The sequence below is a fragment of the Struthio camelus genome, chromosome 1 (genome assembly GCF_040807025.1).
Source record: "Struthio camelus isolate bStrCam1 chromosome 1, bStrCam1.hap1, whole genome shotgun sequence".
NCBI lineage: Eukaryota > Metazoa > Chordata > Aves > Struthioniformes > Struthionidae > Struthio > Struthio camelus.
The window spans coordinates 8,580,496-8,598,123 of NC_090942.1; the positions used below are offsets into that span (position 1 = coordinate 8,580,496).

Consider the following 17,628-nt stretch of genomic DNA (forward strand, 5'->3'; position numbering starts at 1 on the left):
TACACCTCAGCCTCAAAAAAAAAAAAAAATTGTAAAGACACTTACTGCAGGATTTTGTAAATATGGGTTGTTGTTCACGTATCACGTAACGTTACATGCGGCTGCAAAAATTCACTCTGTCTCATGAGATCATATGTATACACCCTAAATTATCAATTTGTGCAGTCTTTTGCCAGAACCAGTCAGACATTTTCCTTTATTTCCACAGCTGCTGAAAAGTATCATCGCATCCATAGTCTATTATGTCCAAATTTTCCTGGCTTTTGAAATTATCCATGCTTCTACTTTAAAGCCTGAGCTGGAATGGATGTTTAACTCATTCTACAAAGAGTTTAGTTATACGTCCACTTTTATGAAAAATTAAAATGCTTTCGCTAAGAGGCAGTGTCTTTTTGCCCCAAGAAGCTTCTCCAACAGCAGTTAAGTAAATAATATGAAACATAAACAGGGAAAGGAATCAAAGTGTTTTGCAACTCAGAGAGAAGAGGGGTTTGGTTTGTTTTCATAAGGCTCAAACAGAAGAAGTTTTGTGACTTAAGTAAAACGACTGCAAAAGGGGTTTGGAAAAGGAAGGCTTCCATTAAAGAGATCTGAACTGGTTCAACAGCAATTTGAGCTCCACATGAGATCACTTTCTGCCATGCCACAATCAGCAATGGACTTCAGCAGCAAAGCAAAAATTCGCAGCTAAAAAACAATTTCACAAAACATAGGCGTGAGCCGATGACAGATGAGAGGGCAAGAGGCAAAACGGAGGCCACCTTTGAAACAATCACTAGCACTGTATTGCAGTCTGCCATGAGAGAGCATCTCCCATATCTTTAAAGCTACAAATGTAAACAATACTGAAAAGAAGTTTGAGTTGACTGGTGAACCAGGAAATGAAAAAATGAACTGAAATAAAACGGACTTTCCTGTGCCCCCAAGGAGCAGCTCTGGGAAGTCCTAGCTCTCTGTGCGTCCTGCTCCCGCTCCCAGTTAACCTCCGCCAGGGCGCTGTCTGCAGAAAGTGGGATTTAAAGACCATGTTTCCTTACCCCTTTCTGCTGGTTGTCACCAAAGGCTGCTATTAGTTGCTGCAAACACCCCTCTGGGACATGGAGAAAGTCATAAAGCAACTCAAGACACTCAACATGCAGTATGCCTCAACTGCTTTAGGGGTTTGAGAGACACACCCCAGTTTAGAGTCATTCTTCATTTGCATTTTTTTTTTTTTTAAATAAGTCACTTCTGATTCACAGCAAAAAAGTCATTTTGATGGTGAAAAGCCACCACTGGATCACTCTCCTGCGAGAACAACAAAAGCAGAGCAGGGAGCTGCCAGCAGCGCCTGCAGTTTCTGGGAAACGGCCAACCAAGGAATAGGCTCAAGCCAGAAACACCAGCTCAACGTGTGGGTAATGCCGCCTGGAGTGTTATCTGGGGCTGCCAGCATCCACGTTGTGTAAGGGCGACCTGAGCATAATCCCACCTGCTCCTGCAGCAGGTAACATGGGGCCCTTGAGAGAAAATTCACCACAACCACATGATATCATCACGCAGAAAGATGATTTGGGGAGAGGCAGAGCGCACGGGCTCACGCTAAGCCCGTGGCAAAGGCAGGCCTGCACCCACAAAACCTGGAGGCAGTGAGAGTCTTGATTCACATTTAGTTTCAGAACCATGCTTAAAATGGAGTGTGGATGCTGCCATTGCACTCTGCCCTTGTGCAACGTGTGGGGCACGCAGCTCACGTTTCAAGTTCGTGGCCATCGTGACTGCAGCTCCAACACTCAGTACTCTGGAAGGACACAGGCCTGAGCAGTCTGAATCAGGGCCGTACTTTCGTAACACGCAGTCTTCCTCACAGCGAGCAAAAAATGCCATTCCCTCTCAGGCAATACGGCCAGGACCTAAATACAAGTCTCCCCCTTTTGACAGCTGACGTTGTGTCTCTAGACCTCTGCTTAATCCGCTTAGTACTAGGATCTGCAGTTAAACTATCTGAGTCTGAAGCTTAAAGACAAAAAATAGGAGATTCAGTTACAACAAACAAGCAAAGGCAACAGGAGTTCTCTATTCCCTCTTCATTAATTCAAAGGATAGTCACCTGATAGACAGCGTTGACACTGATTCACTGTCTTCTCAAGACTTGGGTAGACCTTTCAGGCTCCAGTAAAAAGTTCAGAACCACAGAAAACCTTGTGCAAATTTGGAAAACAGACAGTCATCGCTCCTGGGGCAGATAAGCTGCCAATACCAGCTCTGACAGTTTACATCCTGACTTGCTGGGCTTGAGTAGTGTCTGGAAAGAGAACACGTATCAAGAGTGACTAGGCTGACGGTACAGGATATAGAGGAGGTACGAGGTACAAGGTTTGCTGAACAGAAATTTCTCTCTCCAAAAAATTGTGCAGATGGCACCACATATATTATAATAACTCAGGACAACTTTCTGCAGCCCTTACAAATGAATTCGACAGGAATCTTACAGTGTTTCATACTTTGCATATACAAAGGTGGTTTTAAATATGGATCACCCTGATAAAGATGACTCCTCAGAACCTCGATGCATACATGCAAACGCTGGGAACCATGTGACCTGAGAAAACAAAATTTCTTTGCATATAGGTACTTGCTAGCCAATTTTTCTTCAGCTTCCCTGTGGGATGGAAATGGGCACATAAGTATTTCTGAAAACAGGTAATAACGGCTGAGGAAAGCCTCTCTAGTTTTATTTATTACACAGGCAAGAAGCCAGACAAAGCATTTAGTCAACTAAAGTTTTATTGACAGTACTAAGTGGTATGTTTCTGACCTCCTCTTTTCTTCTCGAGTAGAATGTTACCCTTAGCTTTCTTTTTATGTACCAATAAAAGCAATTAAGAAAAAAAAAAATCTATGTAACTCCCTGAAAGATGCCAATAAAAAAAGCTACTAATTTAAAAAAAAGAAACTGCATTCATCATTCAGCATAATTGCTCCACAGAAAGACTAACATGCAGGAGACACGAGAAAGAACTTTGTCTAGGGTGCTCAGGGGAAAAGGTTGTATCAAAAAGGTAAACTTAAAATAAGAGAGGTAGGAGGTAAGAAAAAAAAAATCCTTACACTGTCCAAGTTGACCAAAAGTATCAACCCTTGTTATATTTGTTTGTAGTGCATTACTCATTAGGCATGTCCGTGCACTGGGAAGAATACCAGAGAAAACATGTGGTTACAGGTCAACAGAGATAATACAGTTAGAACACGAGCTCTGGTCTGCAGCAGCTTTCTTTAATAAGTATTTCCTATTTAAGTGAAGATTGATCCTATATGATAGGACAGGCCAATGATCCAAAGAAATTGCTTTCTAGTGCTATCCTTTACTGCAATTTTTAAAGAAACTTCGAATGTACATGCACAGTGAGCTTACAGAGTTTCATACGGGTGTGCCTAAGTTTCCATTTCATGTAAATTCAAGATTTATTTTCCGGTGATATAGCCCAGGGGCATGTTTAATTCAATGCGTAGTCTTTCAGCCCAGAGATCTGAAGTAAGTTTACAAACATATAAGAAACTCTTGTTATTTCAAATTGCTATATGTTCTAATTTTCAAGACTGCTACGCACGAATCATTGCATTATAGGAATAGCTCATGCAGTTACAAAAAGCTTCTAGAAGGAAGCGATAAATGAGCATTATATCTTCATTATTGTAACAGAACGAAGGCGCAGAAATACATATTTTTTCCTTCCCCCCTAAGTTTCGCAGAGTTTTCATGTGGCTTATTGGTCAGAAAGCTAGCAAGAATGAAAGCGTAACTAGTATTCCCCATCTCAGCTACCCACTAAACGACAGTTAAATTGTGCTGAAGGAAATTAGTGCGGTTTGCTTGCACAAAAGGCTTTTTTTTTTTTTCCCCCCAAAGTTAGCAACCATGTTGTAAAACATTTAGAAACAACGGAGAAAGAACCTATACTGCTATTCTGATACAAATATTTCAGTTAAATCAGCATGACTTTGGCAAAACCAGACTGCAAGAGCCACATCAGGGAATTCTCTTGGCACAAAAGTAAGCAGCAAATGCACAACCAGAGAGAGACACTGTTTCATAACCAAGAAGCACATATAAGACTGTGCTGGATCTCCTATTTAAGATAACTGTCTTTCTCACACTGTTTGTACAATAAATTCAGTGTACTCACATACAACTCCCAAGTTTTGGCTGGTTTCAGCCAACTCTTCAGAAGGTTTGAAGCCTTTAGATATGAAGTTCTCCCCCGTTTCAGATAAACTGGTAGCTGAACAAAGGAAAACTCCAGCCAGGAGCAACATCTCTGAGAGGGATGATTTCAATTCTCTTAGATGACAGTTGTTAACAGGCCTTGGAAGTAGGTTTAAAACAAAAAACAAACAAACAAACCAAAACAAAAACAAACAAGAAAAACCACCAGTAGGAATTTGGGTCAATGAGAATCTAAGCGTCAGGAAAACAAAGTCAATGTTTATGGGAGGCAAGACCAGAGAATTCCCCGCTTTGGCTACACGTGAACTGGATGACAATGGGAATTCAGTTACGCAGCACAGAAGAGTTCAAGCTTGTGATGCTGGTGTGAAAGTCATGCAAGCTTATCTCACGCAGCTCAGCTAGACATTTTACAGCTTCAGTATGTAGAGAAAATACATATGGTACAAACATATTCCACAAAAACTTTTTTTTTTTTAAATTCTCTCACACATCGTTTTCTTTTCAGTTTAGTAGCATAATCCGACCTACCTTCTTCACCAATCCAGGCTTAAGATTCATCAAACATCATGATGAAGAAAAGATCAACTCTAATGTACCTGCCTTCCATCTGAAATTAGGTGTCTTGTATGAGACCTGTGGCTTCTCTGGTACGTTAAAAAAAAAATTTAAGCTTTAACGATAAAGGCCTCTTCATTAAGAAAAACACACCATCGTTATGAACAATATGATTCAAAATCTTCCAACATCCTCTCTGCTCTTACTTAATAATATTTCAATGAAGTTTACTCAGATTTTTGCCAGAACCACTTCTGGTCATTTTACAAATTTTCTGTGGTTTACCCACTGCGTAACTGGCACCTTACTCTGAAGTATTTCACTTCTATCCTTAAACAAAAAAAAAAAAATTCAACAAATTATCTTATACTGGATAATGCAACAACGCCTAAACCTGCTGCAAAGAAAAACCCAGTTTAATGCCAAGCCAGTAACTCAACCGAGGACAAGTTCACACCACTAAAAAATTGTCCCAGTTACTCTCTACTTCACTTTTGCCCCCTTGCTTATTGCGCTTACGCCTAGAGCGGAACCAAGTACAAACCCATCTGCAGTCCAAGCACCACTATTTGACTCTGGAAAATATATACAAGCTTATACCAAATCTCTCCACTCAGCTTCACCCTGCTTTATGCCCTGCCTATCAAAAGCAACGCACAGAGTCCAGAACGGGGCTGGGAGGAGAGAAAACATGGTGCCACTATGAGCAGCAGCTGCAAGGCAGATCTTTGCTCACTTTTGTTGAGTGCACACACAGCTGTGCACCTTAGCTGGATTTCAGCACAAGGCCTTTAACTTCTGAAGTTAGGATTTAAGCTTCAAAACAGCTGGCTCCGGATAAAAAGTTTGATATTCTTAAACGCACACACTACTCAAGGAAGGGGGAAGAAGAACTGTGCAGTTAAATTAAAACCTCTCCATAAAAGAGGCTTAAAAGAGGTATGCATCCAAAGACAAAACAGGGAACAGACTGAATTGTTCCAAGGGTCGAGAGGAAGACAGCAGAAATATCTGATCCTTTAAACTGACTACACTAAAATTGAGTCATAGGTTGATACTTCTGCCCCAAGGCCAAACTGATCCTGTAAATTTCAAGCCCTAGATTCAATTATAAACCCTCAGCAAAGGTAAGGAAGGCACCTTTGAAACACACTCTTCTATACTCCCCTTCCTTTCAGGGCTTCAAAGTAACCCCACTTAAATCTAATAGGGGCTTTAAATGTCCCAAACTTTTATTGATTCCAGGTTTCAAAGTTTTATTCATCCACTTTTCTATCAACAATTGTTTTACAGAAATATTTTTAATTGCTTTAAAGAGCACTATGCATTCCCTGTAGGACCTTTTGATTCTCTGGTGTGCATTATCACCCATTTACTTTAGGTTTTCCATTAGTCAAGAGGTGGCTGATTCACATTCAGATGAAGCTGAAGCACCAGAGAGCACACAACACAGTTAAGGCAAAGTAATTTCATTCAAACAGCACCCAGTACAGAAGATACGTAGCAGTCCAGGAAACCAAGAAAAGGTCGTTTTTCTTTTTAACCGAGTATGTTTAGAAACAAGGAGTGATCATTAAGAAAGTCTGAAATTGCTTAAACTTATATCAAAACGCCCCTAAAAACTCCCTATCTCTTCATTTTCATCAGTGACGCAAACACACTGACTAGGTACTGCAATGAAGTAAAGACTTTCCAAATGCTTCTCTAGAAGAAAATAAAAAAAAAAAACCCAAACACAGTTACACCACCAGTCTTCTTACAAAGCTCACAAATAGTCCTATGAGTCATTCCAATTAAACACAGAAATACAGTGTACCATTGGAACTACCTTAGAGCCCCAAGTCATTTGAAAACTAGCATCGGTACTATTTCAAAATATAGATTCAAATGCAAAGTGTTACTGTTGATTCATCAGCTAAGACATTCTCTTCTCCTTCACCTCCCAACCACACCAAAAAGATGTCGTCATGGGAGAAGCAAACCATATACTCCAATTCTAACAGGCACATGCCTTCTTCTAAACCTGACTGCAAGATGAAAATGGGATACGTAAAGTATAACTACATTTATCGCTCTGCACTTCTGTACCGTTTCTGCGATGAGAAATTCTTAGCCAAATCAAGAGTACTTCACAGATTCAAAATACATCACACACCGATGAAAGACCTTCAAACTGAAAAAGTGCAGTCATTGTAAGGGTGCTATTTCCCCTTCTGCGTGCAAGTTAGTGGAGCAAGTAAGCATGGTGCTTGAAGCTGTGTCTTCCTTTACATTAAAAAAAATGCAAAAAAACTCAGTAAGGGTTGCAGCCCTTCAGTGATCCAAAGATCTTTTCAAAAGCATAAACAGATGTTTATCATAAGCTCCGTCCAATTCTAATGAAAGTTAACATTTGACTAGGATGGAGGGAAAACTGCAATTAATGAAGTTCTTCATTTCCTATCCTAAACTGCTGTACCTGACATCCCATATAGAGATGTCAATCCCCTGTCTTGGAGGCAGCTGTATTTCCACATTTAATGCAGCTGGTTTGGGTGACTTACACAAAAAAATCTGACCGGGAGAGAAGTAAAAGAAATCCCTAGCATGATTTTGTTGCAGCTTTTCAAGACAAAGTGGAATTTTGCCTGGTGATCCTTCTTTGAACTTCAGTTATCTGCAAGCTTAAATTAAATTTCATTTCATTGTTAGGACTTTCTGAGCACCAATAAGCTCCACAGATGCAAAGCAGGAAGCACAGAACTAGCAGGTAAGGAAGAGATCATCGTCTCACCAGATCCTGTTTTCAGCAAGAAACAGTTTTTTAGGTTGCATACTTGCCTGAACTTCTTGATAGGTTGATGATTTCTATGTTGGGGTAGTAAGTCTATGCTTTACATGTTTATGTTATCTTTTCACTATGCTTCCTTTCCAAATGTTTGAACCAATAAAAACAAACAGGTTGAAAGTCCTGAGTTCAAGTTCTACCCTTGCCACTAATTAGTTACAGCTGAAGGCACATCACTTCAACCTTTCTTTCCCAATCAGTAAAATAAGGACGACAATAAACATTTATCTGCTTAAAACAGACACTGGAAGAATTTGTTTGCCCTGCTGCAGTTTGCTTTTTAAATACACAATGACTCTATGAAACTCTAAGCAGCAAGTATCTAGATTAACTGAAGTGATGACGATTTGGTAAATGAAGTTAATTGTTTGCTAAGCTTTCATATCCTTTCCTTTCTTAAGGATACCATTTGTTATAACATACCTCCAAGCCTCCCATTTGAGCAGACCAGGACATTTTATGTTGAGTTTGTGGGGGTTAAAGAAATTACACATCAATTACCAAGATACTGAATCTTAAGAATCTGAAGAGTTGTATCTTAGAGCACAAAACTCTTTCCAGTCCCCTTCCTGCAGGGAAATACCCACTAGGAATGGGAGCTGAAGCTCCTTATTTCATTGCTTTTGTAGTAATAAGTGATCTCTGATGCACAATGTTTTCTTGACTAGCGCGTGCAATCTGGTACTTTCTAAATCCAATCTTTGCCTGACTTCATGGCACTCTTTAAACATCTGCATTTAGAAGGTAAATTAAGTACATCTGCAGCTGTTTTAGCAGTCAACTAAGCAACCCCCTATTAGAAAGGAAGGAAAAAAAAAAAAAATCCTTAAACTGTGACTCTGCAGATGAAGATGAGTCTTAAGTCTTGTGAATCATCAAATCAACTAGGAAATCAACTGAGGCTTCTTCATCACTGAAGATAACGAAATGAATAAGTGAACTGACCACTGTGACTCCAACTTTTTTAATACTTAATTCTACCAGTCTTCGTGTAACATATAATAAAGAAATTAAAATCCATTAATACAAAGGAAGGAAGGAGTTGGAACAACCCCCTAGAACAGTCATTTAATGAAGCACAGTTTATCAATGCTTGTTACACCCCATTTCATGGGCTCCTTATTTATTCAGTTTCAGACAACGTTTGGAAGGAAAAAGCTCCTTTGAAAGCACACACTTCTCTACCTTAAAGCTCATTACTAAATCCTTGCCTTTCAGCGCACAGAACAGTTCCTTACAAATGCAGCCCTCCTCCTGCATGCTACTAGAGGATGGCAGTCAAAAGAATTAAACACTAAAGCAAAGCCTTCCCTCGATGCACAGAAACACTGAAAAGCAACATAAACCACAGTGCTGTCCTCCAGCAGCTAGAGGCTCTTTTTTCTTGCATAATTCTGAGGGGGGGAAAAAAAAGGCTCAATAAAACAATTTTACTGGGAACCGATATGGGAATATTTTGGCAATTAAGAATTTTGTACTGCAGACCCCGAGAGCTTTATTAGCATAGCATTATAAAAAGTTAGGAATCCTGCTGGGTAGAAAGCTAAGTACATCATGGAATAAACCTACGACGACTACATTGGCACCGGAGAAATGAAAATATTTCCACGGCTGAATGCTGTCGCCATCCTGTGCCAGCAACACCGTGACAGGTCTCAGGAAATGAGGTGAAGAATGACTTAGCCACAGGACATCAGAGCAGTGGATTATGAAGATACCACAGAAATACCTGAATTACAATTTTATCAGAAAATTTAGCTGCTTAGGTATTTATATGGCCCATTGTCACAGCATCCAAGAAGCCTCCCAGGATTTAAATATTTTCCTCTAAGTTACTCCTGCGAAGTTCTTCACCAAGTTGCTTTATAGATACACGAGCATTACTGTCCAGACTATCAATCTCTGAATGAGCACCTAGAACAGGCCCCCATTTTTACAGGAGTCTTATAAAATTTCACAATAAAAATGACACCAGTTGCAGAGATTTTTTTAGTGAAAAGCACTGGTCTAAGGTTTTTTAGGCCCAGTTTTCTTAAAAAAAAAAAAAAAAAATGGGACTTACAATATCTGCCTGTGCTCCTCCTCCCTGCAATAAATTTTTAAGTGAAGCTAGCAAACGGATTACATTAATTAAAGAAACACGTCAGCTTGGATCTGTATATCCTATTTGTTGTCTGGAAGCAGATAACTAGGTAGAAGAGATGTCTTTTTAGTGCTTCTACAGAGAAAATGCAAATCTTAACTAGCTGGAATATAGACCCTATAAAGCAGCTGAATGAGTTAAAACTTATCCCTGTAAGGCATTAAATATGATTGATAAGGCACCTTCACACATAAAACTACATCCACACGGGCAGTTTCAGAAAAATCTGGCTCTCCAACAAACAGTTGCATTCAGTGCAAAACTTCAGATCTCAGATGCAGGAAACCTTTTTATTCTGGATTTGCAAAAACAAACGGAGCTAATGTTACAAAAAAGAAGATGCTTCACCTTTTTCTGTCTCTAATGTCCATTCACTCACTGTCCCTTCCTTATTTAAACTGTAAATTCCTTGGGGCAAGGACTGTCTCTTTAGGAGTGGCTGGACAGGAGTGGCTCAGCAGGAAGGGCCCTCACGCCACTGGAAAACAAAATAATAGCTGGCACACTTATTTTCTAACTTCAGGTACTGTGTACTAACTTGTCATTATATCCTCAAACAAAGACATCTCTTATTCTGCTTACCAATTACATTGAAAAAAAAAAAAAAATCAAAGTCACTAAACATTCCGTAAACACCTGCTTTTATAAAGGCAACTTTGAAGGTATGACACTTCTGAGGTATAGCATGGCCAGCTGATGCCTCCAGCCTCCCCCTTTTACCACTCAGTTTCATCAGTCACTAACTCAAGAGAAAGCAAGAGAGGCACAAGAATTCAGACTTGAGCTTCCCCAAAAAGAGAGTTTTGGTACATGTCTAACTTACGCTTTGCTGAGTAATACTCCTTTTAAAATAAATCCTCTACATTAGGCTGATTGACATTCACAAATTACAGTCTTTGTAACCAGTTTCAGGGGTGAATGTTTAGCTGCTGGAATTTCAGAGGAGTATTTTTTTTTAAAATCTTTTCAATGGAATGAGCATTACCCCAAGAGATGCACACTTTCCATTTCTCAGACAGATGAAGTTTCTTTAATCTTAAAGCTAGTTTTTAAAACTTATTTTCTAAAGAAGGAAAAACATGTTCGCTCATATTTGCATAAGATGTTTATGACTTGTTCAGTCAGGAGAGCTCAGGAGAGCACGTGCACCGAGGAGCTCGACTCTAGCAAAAAGTCTGAAGGACAGGAGCAGCAATGCAATGGGACAGTCAACAAGGCATCTTTTCCCCTGATGACACTTGTAAAGAAGCTGAGGTAGAAGAGAAGCATTTCAGCTGAAACAGCACAGGTGCTCAGCAACTCATCCTGCCAGTTAAAAGAAAAATCCCCTTGGCCCCAACTAAATTCCTTGTTTTCCAGAACAATAAAGTTTTTCCCCTACAGTCATATTAACATGCAAAGTGACTCATGAACATCCATTCTGATCCTCATCCTTAAGTGCTTTGCTCAGCAAGAGGTACACTTTACCCATCTGACAGAAAAACTCCCGCTCCTCTGAAGTCTTTCCAGCTTGTTTGGAAGCGTCCAGCATAGGCATTGGCCTAGATTAGGAGTGCATTTATGCACACAAGAACAGTCTTGACCCACTTCTTGTCACATCATCTTGCATACCCAGAGCTGTTAACTCTGTTTTATTATTCACACTAAAACAAAGGACTGTGTATATACATGAGGTCTTATGAATGCCCATTCACTGTACATGCAAGAAGAGAAAAGAATCATTCTGTTATTTGCCATCATCACCCCCCTCTCGCCAACCCACCGAAAGACCCACAAAATGCCATTGCTATAGAAATACCTTTGACTGGCAGCATCTTGTTGGCTCCAGTTCAGAGCAGATGCCACTGGACTCTGCGAGTCAGCCAGCACCAGTTGGCACAAACATGGTGAACTGAATGAAGGGGAACCCTTCATAATCAAATAAGCAAAAATAACTTGATGCAGGTTTCCCTTTACACTAAACCAAATAGTTTCAAGACCCAGTTTTGCCTCCATGAAGTACACTACACTGCAAAGCTGAGGGACCACTTCTGCCAAAAAGTCAAATACGAGGACACCTCCTCTTCCCCAACGATTTGTGGATTTCAGCTTTCTAACTTACAGGAAAGGCAACTTTACTGGGAAGAGGATAAAACTGAGACTCATCCCACCAAAACAAGCAAGCTTGTCGACCAAACCATTAAACCTCTCCTTATAACAAGGAAACGTTTCATGCTTAATCATCCTAAGGATAGTTCTCTAAAGCACCTCGTACAGAGGGGCAGTAAACGTAACAGCCTAAGACATGCCAGAGGACAGAACAGAGGATTTCAGATGTATTGTGCAAACAAGTGTATTGCCTGAAATTTCAGCATAAAATGTAAAATAATGCAAGAAACGCACCTCCTCTGAATGGAAGGAATTTGTTCCTCTGTTCCTAACAGACTCCACCATTTCTATCTTTGAAGAGGATCGTGTATTTGCACAAAAGACAGTCTTCTGGCTTCATGTTGCCAGAGAAATTTAATAAAAATAAGTAAATCCAGGAGTTATTACTCAGAATAAACAAGACAAATGGTATTGCATTTGTACTCCCTGCTCTCATCATGAAACTAGGATTCTTGTCCCATCTGTGCAAGCTCGATTACCTCCAGGCTGAACAGTTCCGTATTTGAAGGTAAACTGCACCAAGCCACTACAAATCCTACCCTGCCAACTATAGACCCACGCTAAGAAATCAGAGTAACTGCTGATTTGAAGTGTTAATTTTAAAATATGATAGGGGCCAACAGACAGATGAATGCACACAAAAGCCCCAAAGTCTTTGGGGCTTATGCATTTACAGACACTACTTGGACCACCGCTCCTTTACTCATGACTTTCTTGCCCTTCAACTCCACAAAACTTTCTAGTGTAGGCCTAAATACAAAAAGTAAACTGCCAGCTCAAAACACGTTTTGAAAGTCATGCCTAAGATTATGACAGACTTTGCAATTAAAACAGTCAACTACCAACCTCAATGTTGTAACTACGGATGTTACTTCAAACTTCAGTATTCTCAGCATCACGAAACCACAGGGGTAGCAGGTACCCTCCAGTAAGTTTTCAGGTTACATGGGAAAAGGAAGAAATGGTTCTGCTTGACCATATCCTTCCTTTTCTCGCAGATGTCGAGGCTCCCTATTCATACAGCCCCCGGACGATTTCTGCCGTCATAGAATTACCACACTCAACTCCCCACTGCTGCGCAACACGCACAGCTCTTCACACCAATGCACTGAAGTGGAACAGCAGCTGGGTGAAAACAACAGCTACATAAGCAACTGTGCATAACAAAAGTAAATACAGTTCCCCCACCGACTTCAGAAAACATCTTTAAAAGGAACCCTGAGCCCGATCTCTCAGGGTGGGGATCTGCAGTCACGCCACCTGATCTAACCACAGGGGTCAGAGCGAGGCAGTCCTGCTCTTGCCCCAACCCCGCTAGCTGTGCAAAGCCTTCTCTTCCCTTGTGCTGGCACCTGTTCGCATGCCACTGTACAACAGGCCAGATGAAGGACCTCCCCAAAGATCCAGCCAGATACCAATTTGGAAACACGGCACCAATCTACCAAAAGGTAGGGCTGGAAAGCAGAAGAAAAATGCTCCCTATTGTTTTCTTCTCTTTCCTGTGCGTGCTGGGTGTCTTTGCTTAAGCACTTTCCATTGCAAAAAAAAAAAAAAAACAAAAAACAAATCATTTTTCTGTAGTCTAACAAAGACCAACATAAAGTGTTGATGGAAGAAGTTGCCCACTACCTGAGCGGAGCCAGGTAACCAAACTGATTTTCAAACCCCGCTATACGGTCAATTTGGTTTGTGCCTCTTCTCTTCACTCTGCACAGCTTGTGCAGGAGAAAGTCCACTCCTTTCAGCACTAGGCAATAGCTTAGGGGAAACGTGTAGTGGTGCAAGAACCTGAACTCATTTCCTGTGTAAGGAAGCCCATTTACTTTTTTTGTGCTTCTATTTCCCCATCCGCAAGTGGATGATGGCAGCGAGAAGACAAAACACCTTGCCACTTCAGCGTGATTTTGGGAGCATTAATATAACAAACACACACAAGCCGAGTCTGACAATTCGCAACACAGGGAGAACGGATGCATCATTGAGAAATGTAGTTCTACCCAAAGATTTTAGCCAAATTCTAGCTAAATTTTTTTTTCTATTGAAAAAAGTTCCTCCTATCAAATTTACACCTTTACGTTCAGGTTAGAAAGTGTGACCAGTTCCCCTTCCACAGCTGAATCCCTCTGTCGACTTCTATTAAACTCCAACTTACATGTTCTTCAAGTAAAGAGAGAAGAGTTGCAGGCTTTTCTGCAACATCATGTTAAGCTGCAAATCATGCTTCCACTGATACTCAAGCACATGTCAACTCCTGCCAGATCAGAATAAACTTTAGGCTAGTTACTGATTTTAAGAAGCATTAAGCACTTTTTTCTCCCCTCCAAAGTTAGACGGTGTGTGGATCTTGCTCTTTGGCGCTTTCTTTTTCCAAAAATGCCAGAACAGTATCAACTAGGAATTGTGTCCGATGTGTTCTTTTTGCTTACTTTTGAGATCAAAATAGGCTGATCGAAAGTTGCACAGTGCAAAAATGTCTGCACAGAAACCAAAATGGCTGAGTAAAGATTCTGTAACGTTGAGCACTAGAACGTGCTGTGTTTAAAACTGCCACAGTGTCAGAAGAGCCTAAGGGTTGGCCACATGTATTTCATGCTGCTCACTGGATATAAAAATAACTTAGTTCTGTTCAGTAAAATCATTTTTCAAACTTTGATGGAGCCAAGTAAGTTCTATTAAACCCAATTAATAGTTCAACAATCCCACTCCTCTTCCCACAGCTAGTAAAAAAGAATGTTTGCTTTCATCTTTACCAATTCTTCAACTGCTCCACTTTTTTTTAGAATTTTTTCTTTCTTTACTGACATTACAAAGAGGCGTACTCCAAAACAGTTGTTTCTCAACATCACGAGCGTGGCACTATGTAAAAATTCAGTGAACTTCCCCACCCCTACCCTGATCTACTCGCCCTGTCTCAAGCCTGACTGTTGCACTACGCGACTCTGTCAAACAATCTGCCACTTCAGCAAATGCACTGAGCACGGCTACCACCCAAATGAGCTTGTAAAGAAAAGGCGTGTGCACGGCAGGAAACACCTCAGAAGTGCAGCTGCCGCCCAGTTCTTCACTTACCTAGTGGTGGACTGTTACTGTAGGACAGTTCAATACAGCTAATCTCAAAACCTCTAAATGCCCCAGGTGAGTTCAGAGAAACTTCTTCTCAGCTCTGAGGAGAGAAAAAAGATGCCAAGACTGAAAAAGAAGCAAGATCGTAAATTAAGGGACATAAGAACTGAAACAGAGAGGAGAAAGTAAGTGAGGAGAGTATTTAGATGATCTGATCTGATGACTCTCCTCCCACTACCCCATATTTTCAGGCCTATCAGCATAACGTTTTAATTAACAATCCTGAAGTGCTGGAGATAAATAAAATAGCAACATTATTCTTAAATGTTGCGGCCTCTGAAAAACGCAAGTGACACTTCACCTGCCAAAATCATCCCTGGCAAAACTCCACTGACATCAGAGGAACTACAGCAAGCATGAAATCCGTCCACAGTTGCTTTAGGACAATAAAGGCTTTGTGTTAGAAGATATAGGGCGTTTGCGGTTGTTTTTAATAAAGCCTAGCAAACAATTGTTTATCGTTACTGAGCAAATATCGCTGACAGTAAGCAAGCGGCCATCACATTCACAGTGCACACTGTCCATCCATGTATTGCCACGAAAACAGCCACCAAAAAAGCAAGAGACTCTCAGCGTCCTGTTCCCATCAAGAGAGGGGATTAAAGACAGTTTAACTGCATCTCAAATTGCCCGCAAGATCCACAAGCAAATGCTCCCTTTTCAACAATGTTCTTCCATGCGCCTACTTCTCTGTCAAGTCAATGAAAGTTGCATATCCTAGGTGGTGCTACAGGATTTAATGCAAAAATGTATATCCCAGCGCAGAAGAGCACTGCTGCCAGAAAGTTATTCAACAATACTCTCACCACAAACTACACGCAGCAACCATATTATGCTCATTCAGAAGTATTTTCTCCTCATTTTGTCGCGTGTGTTAGCCTGCAAATTCTCAATGAAAGCCAAAAGTTCACACATCCTCCTCACCCCACTCTCAAGTTTGCTACAAGCGTGCACCAAATTTACTGGATCAAACTCTGCACAGACGCCAGCCAAGACCGCATATGACGATCACACAGTATTGACGTGTGCCAGATCTCATTAAACTACAATAAATAAATAAGTGGAAGCATTCAAGTTACACAGATCTTCTGTGTTGCAACCCTCACCCTAGCAAACAGCCAAATTTTCCCAAGGCACTTAACCATGCAGCTATACTGGCCAGTCATACTGACTTTTAAGCCGACGCGTAGGAAAATCTAGACGCTTGAACTCTCAGGGCCATTCAGGGAAACTCTGACAGAGTCCCAGCCGCAGGAGCGGACGCCAGGAGGGCCAGAGCAAGTCTCCGAGGCTCACAGCACGGCCGGTTTTTAACTTTTTCACCAAAGACCCGTCCAGAAACATCCATCCTCCGTGCTCCGCACCCACGGCGACATCAGCTGCAGCTCGCTGCTCTTTCACGGGGCAGGAAAACAAATACGGGAAATAATTCTGCAATGCCAAAGGAACGTATTTTCCCCCTTTTCTCCCTCCATCCCACCCCCCCCCCCCGACACCTGGACACGCCGGGCTGCGGCGAGGCCGCCCCGGGCGCAGGCGCCAGGCCCCGGCCCGCGCCGCCGCGGTCACCACAGGCTCAAAGTTGCTTCACAGACGGGCGAACAAAAACACCCCACCGGCCCCGCCGCGTTCACAAGCCAAAAGCGGGGAGCGGGGGGGAAAAATAATAATAATAATAAAAAAAACCACACACACATACAAACAAACAAACAAAAAAAACCTTCCCACTATAGGCGGGGGGGGGGGGGAATAAATAAATAAGCGTCCAGCTGCGGATTTAAAGGCCCCCCCCGGCCGCCGCGCCGAGGCGGGAGCTGCCGAGGCAGGAGCAGGTCTGGCTGCTCGGGGGAAGCGCACCAGGCGCCCAGCACGGCGCACCCGCCGCTTCATCTTCTTCCCACCCACCCACCCACCCTTGCTAGGGGCACGACTGAAGTCTCCATTGTGGCGTCCTTCACCCTCTCCTGACCACTTTCAGGAGGGTAAAAATTAAACAAGGACGGGCAGCGCCCGCCCGGGGCTGCCCCGCCGGCGCTCGCCGCTAACGAAGCCACCAGGGGCGCCCCCCCCCCCCCCACCGGGGAGCCTCCCACCCCTCCTTTGTGTGCCGGCAGGCGGGCACACAGCACCTACCTGGCCGCGGACGAGGCGCCGGCAGGGCAGGCGACGCCCCGAGGCGCGGTGAGGCGGGAAGAGGAGGGGGGGGGGGGGGGAAGGCCAGCAGCTGCCCGGCCGCTCGCCGCCTGACGGACTTGTGGCGCGGCGCCGCCACACGCGCTGAGGCGGCGGGGCGGGGCGGGGGCGGGGCTGCCCGCTGAGTCACCGCACCGCCCCCCCCGCCCCCCCCCCCCCCGCTTTGTTGTCAGGCGTTCGGCGGGTGCGTGGAGGAAAAGGGGGCGGCGGGAAATCCCTGAGGAAAAGGGGACCCGAGCTGCGGGCAGGCAGCTCCGCCGGGGAGGAAGACGCGAGCCCGGGAGTCACGGGCAGCGCCGAAAGGTGCGCTGAGGCGTTTGAGCCTCTGCGTGACCTCCACCTGGAAACGTGGCTCGCTCTCTCTTTCTCTCTCTTTTTTTTTTTTTATTTTTTATTTTTTTTTCCTGTCAGAAATCTCAAGTTTTCCCG

At 42.6% G+C, this 17,628-nt stretch overlaps 1 protein-coding gene across 2 annotated transcripts in view; it reads right to left on the bottom strand.

Moving 5' to 3' along the window:
- LOC104147667 (protein FAM107B) overlaps nucleotides 1-17,342 on the bottom strand; it is a 64,391-nt gene extending 47,049 nt beyond the window's left edge. The window contains exon 1 of one of the 2 annotated variants that reach the window (XM_068917835.1): nucleotides 17,140-17,342. Coding sequence is in view for 1 of the 2 variants with exons in the window: in XM_068917663.1 (XP_068773764.1) it covers nucleotides 4,167-4,296 (130 nt within the window). In the remaining variant the exon portion in view is untranslated. Of the gene's footprint in view, nucleotides 1-4,166; nucleotides 4,312-17,139 lie in introns of those variants that run through there. The other variant, XM_068917663.1, reaches the window with a different exon arrangement.
- Between the last annotated feature and the right edge of the window lie 286 nt (nucleotides 17,343-17,628).